The 17,301-nt window shown below is 38.2% G+C and overlaps 2 protein-coding genes across 2 annotated transcripts in view; both read right to left on the reverse strand.

The window, feature by feature from the left end:
* Positions 1-17,301, reverse strand: part of RELN (reelin) — a 509,830-nt gene that overhangs the window by 214,265 nt on the left and 278,264 nt on the right. Inside the window, exons 9-10 of the mRNA XM_004263378.2 lie at positions 14,977-15,073; positions 11,790-12,030 (exon numbers count right to left, since the gene is read on the reverse strand). Coding sequence (XP_004263426.2) covers positions 11,790-12,030; positions 14,977-15,073 — 338 coding nt within the window. The remainder of the gene's footprint in view (positions 1-11,789; positions 12,031-14,976; positions 15,074-17,301) is intronic.
* LOC117203713 (uncharacterized) overlaps positions 10,492-17,301 on the reverse strand; it is a 1,186,790-nt gene continuing 1,179,980 nt past the window's right edge. Inside the window, exon 4 of the transcript XR_007479220.1 lies at positions 10,492-10,505. The gene's annotated coding sequence lies outside the window, so the exon portion shown is untranslated. The remainder of the gene's footprint in view (positions 10,506-17,301) is intronic.

The following is a 17,301-nucleotide window of genomic DNA, read 5'->3' on the forward strand; positions in this document are numbered from 1 at the left end:
ATCTGCCTGGTATGCCTTCCCCTCCACATGAGCAGAGAGCCATCCATTTCCTCCATTAAGGAGTTGTCACTCAGCCCACCCAGCTGGAAGACCATTTTTGATAGCCAAGCTGGCTGATGGCAGACAATTCAGATACAAAGCACACTTTAAAAGGAGCTAAAACATCATTTGTAGGAAAATTGAAAATGCACAGCTTCCACCACAGCCAATTTTTTAATGACTGTAATATTTTAAGTGATTATTTTTGCCACTTCAGATTGCTCCTTAGAGAGGAGAGGTTTTTAAATTAAAATCTAGGCAACGCATAACAGTTGAGATATGAGGAGCAGAGGAAAGAGAAATAAGATGAATAAAATTAATTAAAATGGCATTGTTGGCAGAGCCATAAATTAGCCACTGGTTGGAAATAAAATATATTGGTATAGGAGTTTCTGGATTAAACTGGTATGTATGACTGAGTGACTAGAAATGGACTGATCTACACCCTACAAATCATTGTGTTTCCTAAGCCTTTCACCATGCTATAGCTATTATCATATAGAAATATATATATTTCCTACATCCTGGTTCAATGGTCTTTAATGGTACAGACTTTCATGCTTATAAAAAACAATAGGAAGAGAATGATTTCTCTCATGAGGCAAAATGAATTTCTGTCATTGTCCACACATTCAATTTCTAGGTAATTTAATGCCAGTTAAAAAACTGAAAACTTGGCTATAAACACAGTCCAGGTGCAGGAGGGCTGAAGTGCATTTTCTCTAGTCAACACAATAGATTCAACCACAGTGAGCAAATTTTAGGGAGCTTAAAAAGTGTTTCTTTCTCATTATTTTATGGATTCATTAAGCATTTGAATCACTTTGTACTCGATTCATAAAGATTCAATTCACGGTATATTTTGTAACAAGTGTGTAATTATTTGGCAATAGTTATGACAACTCTAAAATGGCAATAGTGACAGATTTGAATTGGAGTAATGAGAGAAAGAATAACAATGTAAAATTCCATAGGGCAGTTGTTAACCTTGTCTGTAGGGATCAACTTAACTTTCAGAGCATCTGAAGTTTTCAGACTGGCCTCCTCAAATTAAGGCCAAGAATGCCAGGCGCAAGGTGGGAGGCTGCAAGATACTGAGGAACAGAAGGGCTGGGGCTTTATAATACGATGTAGTTGGCTTTGAAAATCAAAGCTGTTTGATCTTGGAGAAGCCACTTAACCTCTCTGAGCCTCTATATTTTCATCTATGAAATGGGGCAATTGTGAGGATTAGATGAGATAGTGTTAAGTAACATGCTTATTCTAAAGACTGATGAATCTTAGGAAATCAGTAAATGCTAATTCCCTTCCTTCTTTCGTCCCCTATCTTCATTCATTTATTTAAAAAACCTTACCTTAATGAGTGCCGCTATGCAAATAATTGGGCTATGTGCTGTGCTAAGTACAAAGATGATGGGTAATGTTACTATGTTTTGGATGTTCAGACAGAATAAAATAAGTTTCACATTGAATAACGTATTAACTTAATTAGTGATTAAACGTGTCAGCTTCAGACCATAAACAAACAAGAAAAGGGTGCATAGTCAAGGAGGCTCTGGGGATTTGTTTGGTTATTTTTTAGTAGAATTTATCGAAATTATTTGTTTCTGTGTTACTGCCACTCTTGTCATGGTGATTTGGCTCAATTCCATGTTTCACTAATGCTATTCCACATTAATTACTGTACAAATAGGCTGCATTGGGGGGAAATTGTGAAAAGCACACTACTTACGTTTAACCCTTCATCCCCAAAGTACTCTTACTAGCTTAAAATATATTCTGGCTCATTCTACAATATCATGTAGCCACCTCTTGGGGGAAACATGACAATAAGAGCAATGCAATCCAAAGTGAAAAACATCCCAAGCAAAGGGAATTTACAGAGACAGCATGCAATTAACCAAGCTGGAATCTGGCCAGAAAATCATAGGTAACATTCCGATTCTTAATGGAAAAAGACGTGGGAACATGGTCTCGCCACAAGTCTTACTGAGCTCAGGTTTATCCTCATTAGAAAGCTGGTACTCAAATCCCTCAAGTTACAGACCAGATAGTTTCCAGTACAGCGATTTGCAAAGCACATTTCTGGAAAGCATATCTGATTTCCTCCTGTTTGTCCTTACATTCTAAAAAAGGAAAATCACTGAATGGATTTTTTAAACCTTTTTCTGGGGTGCCCAATTCATGGAAAACAAGTTAGGCATTATAGTAGGCAGATACTGTTCTGCCAGGGGATTATATTCCCAAAAAGCACATTTAAAAATAAATTCTGCTTTGAATGTGATCGCCCCTTTCACCATTTGTCTTTGACTTTTTTCACTGGCCTTGACTTGTGTTAAGACTACATTTTCAGGCAAATAAATTTACATTTTTTTCATAATTTGGATATTATAACCTTTATTCTCCATTAATGATTCAACAGTTTGTGACAATAGTATTAGACAGGTGACAGCAGAATTCCAGAATGAAAGCTCCGATTTTTATTCAGGACTGGAGATCTGCCTAGTGTCCACTGGGATAAGGAATTTGGCAAATGCATAATGTACAAGAGCTATAAGAAAATTAATAGACTCTCTTGCTCTGACTTAATTCTTCTCCTTAATGGGTTGTTGAGTCACCTGATGGCTGTTGTCTTCATTAGGGCCTTTTGGTGTTTGTTCAACTAGGAAAATTGACACTATCATTGGATATTTATCAACAGTAAATGGAGGAGAGAGGAAGCAGTCTAACTGGAAGTAGAAATACTTCTAAATTCTGTATACTTAGTTACTCCCAATCCTTGGCACACATCTGCAAAATTTAATAATTTACTTTTTAAGAAAATTTCTTTTAAATACATTTGAGCACAGCCTATTCTAAAGGACAAACCTTCACAACAGAATCTGTGACATTTAGTACTGATTTACTTCTCAACACAAGTTGACATAAAAGTGTAAAAGGAGTAATCTGGAATTCTTTGCTATCCATACAATGAACTAGGGTAATAAATAGAAAAAGATTAGCAGATACAGGCACAGAAATCAGAGTGGGAAGATTTCTTAAAAATAAAAAAATACGAGGAACAGCCCATATCTCCTAGTGATCTGCACTTAATCTGTGAGTCAACTCCAGAGTTGACAGAAGCCAGTGATTTATGCCTTTGCAAGCTGAGGGTAACCAGGCTAGCTGAGCAGATATGAACATTTATTAACAGTGAGTGAGCAAAGTGTGCTCTCTCTCTTTCTCTCTCTCTCTCTCTCTCTCTCACACACATGCAGATATCAAGGAGTTGTGGATGATTCCTGCTTTCAAAATACAAATTTTGGCTGCCACCAAAGATGGGAGTGAACAAACAAACAAAATGAAGCAGCTGCTTGACGAATATTTACCTCCATGGCATATTGATCCATCTGGAAATTCTGCTTCATTGGGTACTATTAAAAGATGAAGAAAACAGAAAAAAACAAAAACCAAAAAATCTGCTCATAGCTCTGTCCAAATCATTTGTTCCTGGGTTCTCCTCTGAGTACTTTCCTGACCTTTGCAGCTCTTCTCTCTAAGAGTGAGTTACAGAAAGCAGGTAGCTGTAGCAGCTCCAGCCTGACCCTTTAAAATCCTACATTTAGTGTTTTTCTTTGAACTTGAAATTAAGGACATTTTCAGATTGCAGGATGTGTTTTTGAGGAGTTGGGAAGAGATGACTTTGATGGATTTGTCCAGATGTTTCAAGAATGACTAAGGACAATTAAGCACTAAGTACTCAGGGTCTTCACAGACATGCAATGTTCCCCTACCACAGATATAAAACTTGGAGGATAAGGCCTTCCTCATAGTGCTGGCACCTACAGATGATTCATGAAATGTCACCATTACTACTGCTGCTGCTGCTCCTACTACTTATAATTATGGTTATTATTATTTATTATCCAGTATCCATGCTACTCAATGGAGATGGACATGAGAATCCTACCCAAGGTGAAACATTGATTCTTGATTCTATATGTCTTAAATGGAAGGGGCCAAAACATTCATTTCCCTTAAACCTTGATGACAAAACCAAGACCGTCTGCAATGAGTTGGAGCACCAGAAGTTGCCCTGAGATTAATCATTCCCCCATTTCAGGCAGGAAGAACGTGCCTCCCACTATTAAATGTGGCAAAACACCCACAGCCATCTGATAGAGAGCAGTGCTGTCAGGGGATGGCAGCTGTGGCAGCAACAGCCAATTCTAGCAACTGCAAATGATGGACTAACAGAGTATATTCCGTATCTTTAGAATAGACACAACTGACACAAATAATTCTTGATTAGTTTAGAAATTGTATATAAAAGTAATTTAAAAAAAGGATGCAATATTCTGTAAAAGAAGGAAATACCATCGTAACTAATAATGAAGGCAGGTGTTTCACTGTCAAGTGGGTTCAGGCTCCTTGCCTTGCTGAGTCCACAATGGACCTGCTGTGGAGACTGCTAATGAGGCTGGTGCTGTGGCTAGCTTTCTGACTTGCGGTACTAGACTTATTGGCATTCAGACCCCCACCTATTTGGTTATGAACAGAGGCCTGCTTAGGGATTCATGGGAAATAAAAAAATTATGATGGTAATTAGAAGCACGATAAGAATGTGGTGCCCCTTTTCTTCCACGTGGGCAGGTTCTCTGGGAAAACACTGGAAGCTGAGTCAGGCAAGGCCATGACCTTGTAAAGAGAATGGAGGAGAAACACAGACAGCTGTCTAGGAAGAACATATTAATTCTGTAACCTCTTACAGTCCTCTTCAGCTTACCAATACAAATTAAAAAGTGCAACAAACATAAGGTCGGGTTCTACATTAAAAGCCGATACTGTTAGACATCTACTTCCTATTAATTACTAAAGAGCCAACAGATGGTAATGGCCTTCTACCAGCCCAGGGCAGATTTAAACTGGTGACCTATAATTGCAGTTCTCCAGATCACATAACTCCTTAAGTTAATTACTCCATTTGGTCTTCTATCATTCTGCCCTACTTGAGATAAACAAGGACAGGCTCAGATGAAATGAATTAAATAGTACCAAAGAAATTGAAAAAAAAAAATCTCAAGAAGATAAGGAGAAATATGTACTATGAATGCCAGTGACTCATTTTTATATTTCCTATTTGACCTGCCACCCTCAAACATTATTTTCAACATCAACTGGACACTTTACATACTCACTACTCTCTATTACCTTATTTTATGAATGGTAGCACTTAAAAAATCACTTGTTGTTAATAAAGGAAACTACTATTAATATTATAATTACATGAATGTCATTTCAACTTAATTCCAGTGGAAACTATTTCTTATTTTGATTGCCAAAGTTACACCTACGGGCAATACTTGTGTCCAACCTAATCAATTTACTGCATTTGATTTTGATATTACTTTAATGACATATAAGGATGACATAATTTGTGAGTTCTGTATTTTTTCTATCGTTATCTCCCCCCATTGTAGCTATCAGCTCAATCCTTTTGCCTTTTACATATTTTTCTCCATATTCACTTCCCTGTAGAGTTTATTTGTTCTCAAAGTTTTCAGTGAAGAGGACACATACTTATTAGTCCTTTATATATGCCAGGCACTGTTCTAAGGGTTTTACATGTATCTTCTTATTTAATTATCACAACATGAGATGGATACTATTACTATCCCTGTTACAGGCGAGGACGCCAAGGAACCAAGAGGTTAAATAACTTGCCCAAAACCACATGGACAATAAACTGTGAAACCAAGATTTGAACCCAGTTAAGCCCATTTTCTTAACAGTTGTGCTATATCTAGTCCCATTCACAATATTTTTAGCTGCCTGCATGTCATCGCTGAATATAAAATTTATTTTCTTTCCCCACAAACTAGAGCTTGATATTTTTTCAGCTTTTCATTCGTTCAATTAGCACAATGTACTATGTACCAATACTGGAGATTCAAAAATGGTAGAAACAGTTCCTGAGCTTAAGAAGCTAACACGCTAAACAGGGAAACAGAAACATAACCACAAAGCAATGTTGTAAACACTCTCATAGATGTATATTTACGGCATAACAGAATGTTGAAATGGAACTAGGTTAGTGTTGGATTTGGTTAAGGTGCCAAGAAAATAGGTAGCAACTGCTCCACATTCCAAAGAGAGGTGATGGACCAACTATAAGGACTTTAGCAAAAGAGGCGGCAAAATGGCTTAGCCACTTACTCAAATTGAGAGCACACAAGCCTGAAGCTGAAGTATGTAGGCAGCTGGAAAGCAGAGACATGATTCCTTTAGAGAGGGGTGTTGGTGAACTGTGGGTCACACCCATGCCCTCGTCAGGGGAGGAGGGTACCTTCCCCTTGCCTCAAGCCTGGTGATCAGGACTTCAAGAACACCCCTTGGAAGGGATGCTCTAAAGGCTTAGACTAGTGCCCGGGGCCGCCTGGCAGGTAGCTGGGTAACAAGAGGGCTGCACTTCAAAGTAATTAACTTCTCTTCTCCCAATGATGGATTCAAGGTGAATGTTTACCATAGACTAGTATTGGGCCCATGCACACAAGAGGCAGTCTGGTTTATCTAAGATCCTGCCCCCAAGGCCTTCCTGGAGGGGCAAGGAGCCCTTAGCAGAAAGAGGCTCAGGTCATGAGTCAGAGGCCCAGTGGCTAGGAGTGGAAGTAGACATGACCTGAGAGATGTATTGGGGAGCTACAGGTGAGAAATCCCCAGTTCTGGTGAAAAGTAGGGGCATTTCCAAAAAGCTTTTTGGTAGAACCAAGAGAGAGCCAGCTTTGATCACTTGCCAGACCAAGGGATCAATAATTCCGGCTTACAGTGTCTGCCTCTTGATTCTTCTCCTGCCTCCTGACCCAGCCCTGGATAGTTCCGGGGCTAAAACTCATGGCGGTTAGCGAGGAGGGAGAAGGAGCTGACCTCTATCTCTATCCCTACTCAGCAGACCTAAGCTGGAGGAGAGGAGAAGCTATGGGCAAAGCTTGGAGTTTGCATTATTACGGTGAACTATGTGGTATTCGTTATGGAATGGAGACTGGTGACTAAAGTGACTGATTGCTTTTTTGGTCTAACAGTAGTCTGGGGACCTGCCTTAGGTTTGTGCAAAAAGGATAGAGATTTAAAAAGCTGTCTGAGTGAATGCGAATGGTCACTAGCGAGGAAGAAAGAATGTTTTTTTGTAGCCAGTCTCCAACCTCAAGTCCTGCTTATTCAACCTCATGGTTATAGCAGCACAGAGAGGAGCCAGATGTTAACTATGCAAAACTTCACCCAGACAATGACATTTGAACTGGGCCCTGAATGATGCTGGGGAATGACTAGGCATAGAAAAAAGAAAGGTGGAAAAGCACGTCTAAGGGGGTGGGAGTGTGAAATTCTGTGTTGTGTTTGTGAGGCTGGCACACAGGGAAGCAGGAGATGAGGATGAAAAGTTAGGCTGGGCCGAGATTGGAAATCGCCTTGAATTACATGCTAGGGAGTTTGGCTTGTCTCCTCTAGGCCTACACAGGAAGCCATCAAAGGTCTTGAGTATGGAGGGTGCATGATGTAATTTCTTTTAAGGAATGACCATGTCATTTTTTTGTCAGTGGCGTCCCTTTGTATGAGCCTTGGCTCCAACATCCTTGTCACAGGAAGTCTGCTACCATGAAACTGTTGATTTCTCTTTCTTTAGTGTCCCCCTGTTCTCACTCTATTTCACCTTCCCTATAGATTACTGCAAATGCCTCCTACCTCCATATGGAAAATATTTTAATACTCCTTTCTCCTTAAGTTCACTTTAGGTCAGCAGTGGTGGACCAGTAACTATGATTGTGAAAATAATATCAGCTGTTGTAGTGTGGAAGAAAAGGAAGCAACCAGTGCTTGGCCTGAACTTACTAAATTCTGATGTATCAACATCTGTCACCCAGAGAAAGGAATATATAGTACAAATGGAATAAAGCTGGAGTGAGATCAAGAAATATGAGAAAAACAAGAAGCTTTCAGCCTATAGCCAGAGAATGATGGTGAAGAAAATAGGCAGATAAATTAACAAATAGATGATGGGAAGAAACACAGGACCAATAGGGAGCATGTCAGTTTATATTTACTACTTGTAAGAGCAAAGTTATGTGGAGCTGAGAGTAAGAGTTCTGAAGTCGGATTCTGTATTTGAACCCTGGCTCTGCCACTGGAAAAGGGGCATTCTGGACAAGTTACTCAACACCTCCATGTTCACTTTCCACATCTGTAAAATGGGGCTAATCGAGCAAATTTTTATAGGTTTATAAAGATCAACTATATGAGATTACACATATATAATCTCACACACACATCTGGAAGAGCAAGTCCCTAGAATAATAAGTGAACGATAAAAAGTAGCTGTTCAGACTTCCCAGGTGGCACAGTGGTTAAGAATCTGCCTGCCAATGCAGGGGACACAGGTTTGATCCCTGGTCTGGGAAGATCCCACATGCTGCAGAGCAACTGAGCCCCTGTGCCACAACTACTGAGCCTGCTCTCTAGAGCCCGCGAGCCTCAACTACTGAAGCCCGCATGCCTAGAGCCCGTGCTTCGCAACAAGAGAAGCCACTGCAATGAGAAGCCCGCGCACCGCAACGAAGGGTAGCCCCCGCTCGCCGCAACTAGAGAAAGCCCGCATGCAGCAATGAAGACCCAACACAGCCAAATAAATAAATAAGTAAATGAGGAAATTGTTCACGTTCAGAGCAATTAAAAAAAAAAAGTAGCTATTATTATTTAACCAAAGGGTATCCTATCTGTGCTTGGACAATTTTCCTTGAATAAACTCTACTTTGTAATGATGCACACTTTTTTGATTGCTGTTAGACTCGATCTTCGATTTAGTTAAGATGTAAACATCTTGGAGAGTTTTAATGAATATAGAAAAGATAACGTATAGGTTGAACAAACAAACACCCTCAAAACTAAAAAGTCCAAAATAAAGCAATGTTCAAAACATGTCCTATGACCAATAGGAACATCGAAATATGCCTTCTAATTGGTTGTATTTGGTTTTCATCTCAGAGGCCACCCGGTAAAGGAACAATATTTGGTGGAGAAATTGCATACAATTTAAATAAACAATTTTTATTTCTAGAACTCCAAATCACTTGGCAAAAGCAATTTTTCATGCTTAAATGTTTGAGCCAAAAAGCAAAAGGTTGGTCATGCAAATGAGTTAAAATGACAACCTCTTAGATTTTATCATTGCACTTATTTGAAATTTTAAAAAGAAATATGAGAGAGACTTCCCTGGTGGCCCAGTGGTTAAGAATCCACCTTCCAATGCAGGGGACGTGGGTTTGATCCCTGGTCGGGGAACTAAGATCCCACATGCCGTGGGGCAACTAAGCCTGCACGCCACAACTACTGAGCCTGCACGCTCTAGAGCCCGCGTACCACAACTACTGAGCCCACACGCCACAACTAGAGAGAAACCTGCACGTTGCAACGAAGAGCCCTCCTGCCACAACGAAAGATCCTGTATGGGGCAACTAAGACCCGATGCAGCCAAATAAATAAATTAATTAAAAGGGAAAAAGAAACATCAGAGAAAAGTTTCTACTTGATAGCCAAAGACCCTTGTATAAATCATTACTACAATGACTTTTTTCTTAGTAGGCCTAGGTAACTAGGCAAGTCTGAAACATGTGATTAGTAAGCTTATGAGTAAGATGAGAGACCACAAAGCAAAAGTATACTCCACACAAAGTTGTAATTTAAGTAACCATTACTATGAAGCAAAACCACACTTCATGCATTTTTATCATGGGTGGTACCAAAGTACAGTGCATTAAGGCACCAAAAAGCTAATTAGATAAGTATAATGATGACTTACAAAACAAGGCATAAAAAGTACATTTATATAGTAACGGGAACTGAGACCAAATAATCACCGATGATTATCACGGGAAAAGGATGTGAATCCCAGGCCCTGAGGTCTCCATGTGTTTCCTGGGTTTCTTCTTGCCAATGTTGAACAGTGACAACAGAAATCCTTCTTTTCATCAAGTAGTAGTGGGATATGACATGGGATATCCTTACAAAGGTTCTTTTCCATACCCATATGAAAGGCATCCATGGACTCTCTTTAAAGGAACCTAAGTTTTAGAGTCTTTGTCAAAACAAATTTCCATAAGGTTTCCTGGGTGTTTTCTCATGCTGAGCAAAGATGATGCCTGTTCCTAATGCTAGTCAATTGGTGTAATTTCATCAACTTAAAACAAAACATCTAGAGTTTGATTTGTTAAGCAACAAGTTATTGTGTCAGGGGAGTTTCCTAAAAAGGTGAAGGTTTTCTAAATAATTTGGAACCATTTTGGACCATGTTTCTAGAATTCAAATAAATTATTCAAAGGAGATGAGCATTTTAGATCTTTATATTCTGCTTGGGACTCCTCCTGTGACCTCACCCCCATGCAGCACAGGATTTTTTTTGTACCAGTGAGTCACATTTTAAAAAATTCTCCAATCTGCATCTGTACTTTATTTGTATATACTGGAAACTTCAGAGAGTCCAGTTGAGGGTCTAATGGTATTTTTAAATATTGCCTAGGCACAATTTCTTACTCTACACACTCTCTGGACAGACAAGCTCATGATTTCAATTCTCATTCAAAAGGTTGATAATTGCCAATTTTGGATCTTCCTCTGAGTTTCTGATCCATACATCTAACCTCCCACCAGATGCTGCTTCTTGCCTGCCCCGCCCCCCAGGATTATCAAAATCAACATGTCCAAGGTGAATTCAGCTCCTGTAATCCCGTTCCTCTTCCTGTTTCCTGTTTCAACAAATGGCATCGTTGTTGAAACAACGATGCCCAAACCTTGTCCTTGACACCTCCCACTCCATCATCATCTCAGTCAGTCCCCAATCTTCTCCATTTCCTCCTAAAAATCTCTGAATCCATCCATATTTTCCCATCATCTCTCCCCTACTTCTGGTCAATGTGATCACCCATTGGACTACTGTTTGCAGCCTTCTATTTGGTTTTCCTGTATGCACTCTTTCCCTTCCATTCTGTCCTCCAGCCTCGAAGGGATATTTCAAAACTCAGATCTAATTATCTGACTTATTCAGAGTACTTCGGCGACTCCCCATCAACTTCAGGATAAAGTTCAAACTCTACAGCAGCTTTCAAGAGCTTTAAGGTTTCATCACTGGCCATATCTTCAGACTTTATCACAAGTCTCAACTCAAAAGCTGTTAGACAACTATTTGGAACATTGTCCAAGGCCTCTGCTTTATGCTATCACCTTCCAGCCTTTATGTATGTGATTTATGATTCTAGAAACACTATTCCTCCCTCCTGGCCAATTTGAAATTACCCTTCATTCTCTGCTTGTATCCCTATTCTCCTGGATAGTCTTCTTAATCCCTCAAGTCTGGATTTGGTACTGTATGTTGTATTTCCACAGCACTCTAAACTTTCCCAGCAAATCAACAATGATGCTACTTTGCACATGCATGTTGACATGTCTAACTCCCCCACTAAACTGACAGCCAATGAAGGGAAGAGACATATCTGCCTTTTTGTGTTTATATTCTCTAGGTTCAGCCCAGTACATGGCACCATGGATTCTCAAAAATACTTGTTAAAGGGATAAATAAATGAATGATTTTCCATGCTTACAAGGGAGGGTAAAGTAATATTACCTGTTCTTTTAATAGTGGCTTTAGTAAAACTGTTATCTTTGTACAATTTGGTTTACTGAGCTTTAAGTTTTAGAGGAGAGGAGAAGGAACAAAAGAGAGATCAAACCTTCACTGTAGCTCCTGGGAAGAAAAGCCAGTTGCCCGTGTCTATTGGATCCAGATTATCTTCTAAAACAACTTGTCTGTGAGCTGAGTTGATGACCAGGACGTTATCTAAAGCCCAGCAGGCTTCATATACTTCACCTACTCGGAGATTTTCCTGCTTCCACTGAAACTGGACGTTCTCCCCTTTGGCGTCTTCAGGAAGGTAGAGGATATGGACGATTGTGCTGACATTGGAAGGGGCTCTGGAGAGACGAGAACTGGTGTCACAATAAAGTTCAACAGTGTCCACTTTACTTTTCTTAGAGATCCTTTTTGTTTCTTAATTAAGACTATGGTTTTCTTATCTTAAAAATATTGTACACATTACAGATTAAATACTAACAATCCCATACCCCTTAAATCTTTTAATACATGCTGATTATTAAGATGTTCGTATTGAGTGATGAAAGTTTAAATATTAAATGTCTTAATGAGCTTTACGTTTAACACAAGGCAGGCAGTAAGCATATTCAGGCAAGCCAGTAAAGGGATAATTGAAGAGAAAATGGTACACAACTGCCATGGCTCCTGTAAAAAATCAAAGTGTATCCAGCACAGTTTTTTGTGAATGGTAGACACTCAATCTAAAACCATACACTTGGGACTTCCCTGGTGGTCCAGTGGTTAAGACTCTGTGCCTCCATTGCAGGGGGCACACGTTCGATCCCTGGTCGGTGAACTAAGATCCCGCATGCCGTGAGGCCAAAATAAATAAATAAAATAAATAAAAGTGCTTTAAAAAAATAAATAAAAACAAAACCATATTTTTTTTATGATACTGAGAAGAAAAAAAGGAGAAAAACTATAAAATTATCTTAATTTTAATTCTTATTTTGAAATTTTGCATCTATTAGAGATCATTGTATGCTGTATGTTTCATAATCAGTCTTTATGTAATAGTTATTTTATTTCTAGTAACCAGATACATTTTTGTTTTGAAAATGTCAGATTTGCCATGAGAATTAAATGCTCTCATTTTGAATTCTTTAGAATTCCATGCAGACCAGTCTTTAAAAACATGATATAATTTAACATGATTTTTATATTACATCTGTTACATCTAGGTCCTTTTGCTATATATATATATATATATATATTTTTTTTTTTTTTCGGTACGTGGGCCTCTCACTGTTGTGGCCTTTCCCGTTGCGGAGCACAGGCTCCGGACGCGCAGGCTCAGCGTCCATGGCTCACGGGCCCAGCCGCTCCGCGGCATGTGGGATCTTCCCAGACCGGGGCACGAACCCGTGTCTCCTGCATCGGCAGGCGGACTCTCAACCACTGCGCCACCAGGGAAGCCCTGCTATATAATATTTTTATTAGACATTTTATTCTACTAAAGTAGAAACCTGCTACAGTAAAAATGATGGCTTTAGCCAAGATTAAAAGTAGTACTAAAATACAAACTAGTATAGGGCTTACTATAAATCAGTTTTGAAAGGACTAGAGAAAAGCCATATTTTTCACTCACCAATGAAGCACACAGAAATCCGCAGAATTGTCTGTTCAGGTTATGAATGGTGTACCTTACCTTTGGGGGTAATCAATTCCCCTTTCCTTTAAAATATTTAATGATGACTATGTTTTTAACTTCAAAAAGAATTTAAACTAATGAAGATGCTACATTTTAGTTTTAGGAAGTGATTGAAAATATGTCCACTCTGATCACTAATAGTAAATTTACATTAAATGAGTATGATAGTTTGGTGCCTGGACTAAAATTGAAAGTCTCATTTAGTGAAAAATAAATGGAATCAACTGAGTGTGATCTTTATATCTTGTAATTAAATGTGTACACTCACTATTTGCCATATCAAAAGCGTGTAGCTGTTTTTCAGCAAGAAACGGCACTACAATTTATCTAAACTATGGTGTATAACTATTAGAGAAAAAATGGAGGCATGAGTAAAACTTCCAATACTTATGCTGCTTTGCTTAAAGCCATTTATATAAATCAGTATTTAATATGAATGCATTTTCATAATAACTACTAGAAATTAGAAGGAAGAGCAAAATGCTCTGTTATAAAATTGGCAAGTGGCACAGCATGTCAGAGCTTGGCTTGTACCAGGTGTCTATAAATAATATCTTATCCTGCCACAGAGGGAGACAATCTATTAAAATCCATGAGTTAGAATCATTTTTCTCAGTTTTTGGTTAGACTAGAGCTTGAACGTGTGAGACTTTTATTTTTATTTGAAATACTACTAGAAACTTTGGACAGATTGGTTTAATATTAAAGACTAAGAACCTAATATTTATTCTTCTCCCCCAAATAAATCACAATTCTTTCAATATGGAAAAATGGTAAGGAAAATAGCGTGAGAAAAGAAAACTGTCACAGAACTGATGGAAAATGTTCTACGTGAGTCATGCTAATTTAAGAACTAAACTGATCAGAATAACCACTTAATAAAATTTCAAGGTATTTTTTCCTTTAAATACCTCACCATACCTGAAATCAAGCACCCATTTTGAATTTTATCTTATGATTTAAACTACACAGAAATAGTTAACATAGTTTGAGTTTTGCTAAATGTAATCAAATATTTTCAACCTGAATGAACTTCTCCCTCTTTAAGCATCAACCTAATTTTCTTTTTTCAAAGGGATTTTTTTTAAATAAAGAAAATGTAATAAATGATTACAAGTCGCATCACAATTATGATAACAGAATTTTAGAACTGGCCTTAGGGAAGTTAGAAGGAAAATGACAGAACTAGAGATTGGATCCAAAAGGCTATTAACTCATTATCATCACAGACTGGAAGGAATTTAGGTGGTAATCTGATATATTCCTAGGCCTATAAACCAGGCCACAGCCAGGCCACCTAAAGAGATGGGTGGTGATGTTATTTTGGGGAGAATTCCATCAGAAAGGTTAGTATCTCAAATGTACTCTTATCAAAAATAAATAGTTTGTTATAGCTACTACTGACAGTGTTAAGTATTGAATGGAAAATGACACTTTTAACAACCTTGTTCAAATAGAGCAGGTAATAATATGTGCATCAATGTAATTCAACATAATTAACAACCAGAGTACTTTTAACCATGAGGAATAAAGCCAGTGATAGAATGAAGGTAAACAGGGAAGCAGAAATCCACCTACGTCAAAATTTATGAAGATACTTTAAATGACAACAAACCTAATTTTCTCAAGCTGAATCCAGTCCACAGTATTATTCTTGGCATATGACACAATGATGCAAGGGTCTGAATAACTAAAGCGACATGAACCTGAACCTGTAAATAGCAATAACAATAAATTTCAAAGTTAATACAGTGTAATTACATATTATCCTTCCTGATAAATACGCTAGATAATTTTCTAACCACGTAGATAGTTATCTGATCATTTCCCCATTCTTCTAACTATGCTAAAATTTCTTGTAATCTGTTCTGATAAACATTATTTGATAAATAATTTTAAGAGTTGAAAAAAGGTAAAAAAGGTAAATTTCAGGTCTCTTTAGAAATACATGAACTTCTAAATTAAATTTCAATATAAGTGTTCAGTTCTATGCCAAGAAATATCTAAATATTATAGAATGATTAATATGGATCTTACAAGTTAATATCAATAATGATTTCATTTAATGGCATGCGAGTCATTCAGCTGTATGAAGAATAAAAATAGCATTCTTCTTTTGTGTGTGTGTTATTTAAATGATGAGGCAGTATGTGAGGAACTAAAATACTGTAAAGTAAATTCAAGTACTAAATGAATGAGAGCTATTAGAGATATGATTGATATTATTCTACTACAGCCCAACATTAAAGATTTAAAAGAGAGACATTATGTCCCATTGTGGATATCCGGTCATTGTTTTTCACTATCATTTTCAATACTGGAGATATGACTACCAAAGAAAGTTTTAAAACTCTGATAAGAATTTGTTTTTACATGTTCATTGAATACATACAAGAAAGCACAATTTGACTGTAATATCAAAGATCTTCATAGATTCCGAAACCAGCCATGAAACATAAGCCAGGAGTTTATTGTAACTCAACAGCAGGGTTTTTTATACTATATTAAAAACAAATGAACCAAAATAAAAAGAAATAGGACAATTTATTTTTAACTCTCATCCATCTGCTAGAGGAGCCCTGGTTTCAGCAAATGGCATCTGTTGATGGTTTTTACATTCGTAGTACTCAGGAGTTCCAAGCTTTAATCAAACTCATTTATTTTATTTCAGTGGTGTTTAGTACACCACCAGTTAGTGTGCAATTGCCAAAGTTGGCAGTGTGCTAAACAGGCCAAACAGCAGTTTTCCTAGATTTATTCGCACAGCTAAGATGTAGATGGAAATGCATGAGAGAAGGCTACTGAAAGGAAAGTTCCACAGCAACCCTGAGCTCAAACAGAAACCTACTTTATGCCATTTTGATCATTGCTAAGTTCCACCTTTCTTAAGCAGCTGCTTAAAATAAATATCAAACTGCGGCGCCGGAAATGGAAATAGCCAGGATTATGTGAGACAAACTTCAACACCAAGAAATATGAGGTCTGGCAGACAATCTGTCTTTCCAAAAGACAGTTCAAACTAGCCTAAAGAATGTAAATGGTATTTATGTGCTTCCTTCGTGTTTTATACACCATAAGTACTTAAAAGCAAATGTATAAGGTGAATCCCAAAAAAGGAAAGGATAGAACAAATGATAACCAAAAAATGTTCCTTACAGAAGCAATTCGGTGGAAATTATTTACAAATTGAAAAAAGAGAAGGAAAGCTGATAAACATGAAAATAAAAATGTGTCTAAATATGACCCTGATGACCAATATGACCCCTTTCCTGTCTATTTTCTTATGTTACCATCTCAGTGTTGCAAGAATAAGTTTACTATGCACCCATAAAACAAAAAAGGTACCTGGCCAGTGACTCACTTTTCCTTAGTCATTAAACTCTTTTGTACCTCAACTATTAATATCTTCTGAACTCATCTCCTCCTCACTATTGTCAATGGACTCTCAGTAGCTCTTGCCAAAACTTTTTAATAATGATTAGCTGGTCTCCCTGTCTTCAGGTTTACATGTCCTCATCCAGCCCCACTCTTGCCAGTGCTCTTCCTACAAGTGAACTGAATTGTTACCTCCCTGCTTATAATCCTTCAACAATTTTTCAGTCCCTTCAGGAGAAAGCAGTACTTCTACCCCAGTGAGATAATGGTGCACAGTTTCTAGAGATCATATGTGTACCCTGGAAAACAGAACTAGCCCAGGGTTCTCATGTGAAAAGATAGCTCAAAAGCCACAGGGACTCCCAACAAAGGAGTGGACAACTAGAAGACCAGGACTGAGGTGTGCGGTACGAACGGACAGCCAGAGGCGAGGTACTGCCCATGCCAAGGGAACTTCCCCTCCTGGAAGAAGCGCCACCCAAGAGAACCAGTCAGCTTTGGATAGTTGCCTCCCTCTGGGAGCACTCCCCATCAAACTACCATCCCAAATGGTGCCAAGCCAGTG

This window comes from Orcinus orca, chromosome 9 (genome assembly GCF_937001465.1).
Source record: "Orcinus orca chromosome 9, mOrcOrc1.1, whole genome shotgun sequence".
Taxonomy (NCBI): Eukaryota; Metazoa; Chordata; class Mammalia; order Artiodactyla; family Delphinidae; genus Orcinus; species Orcinus orca.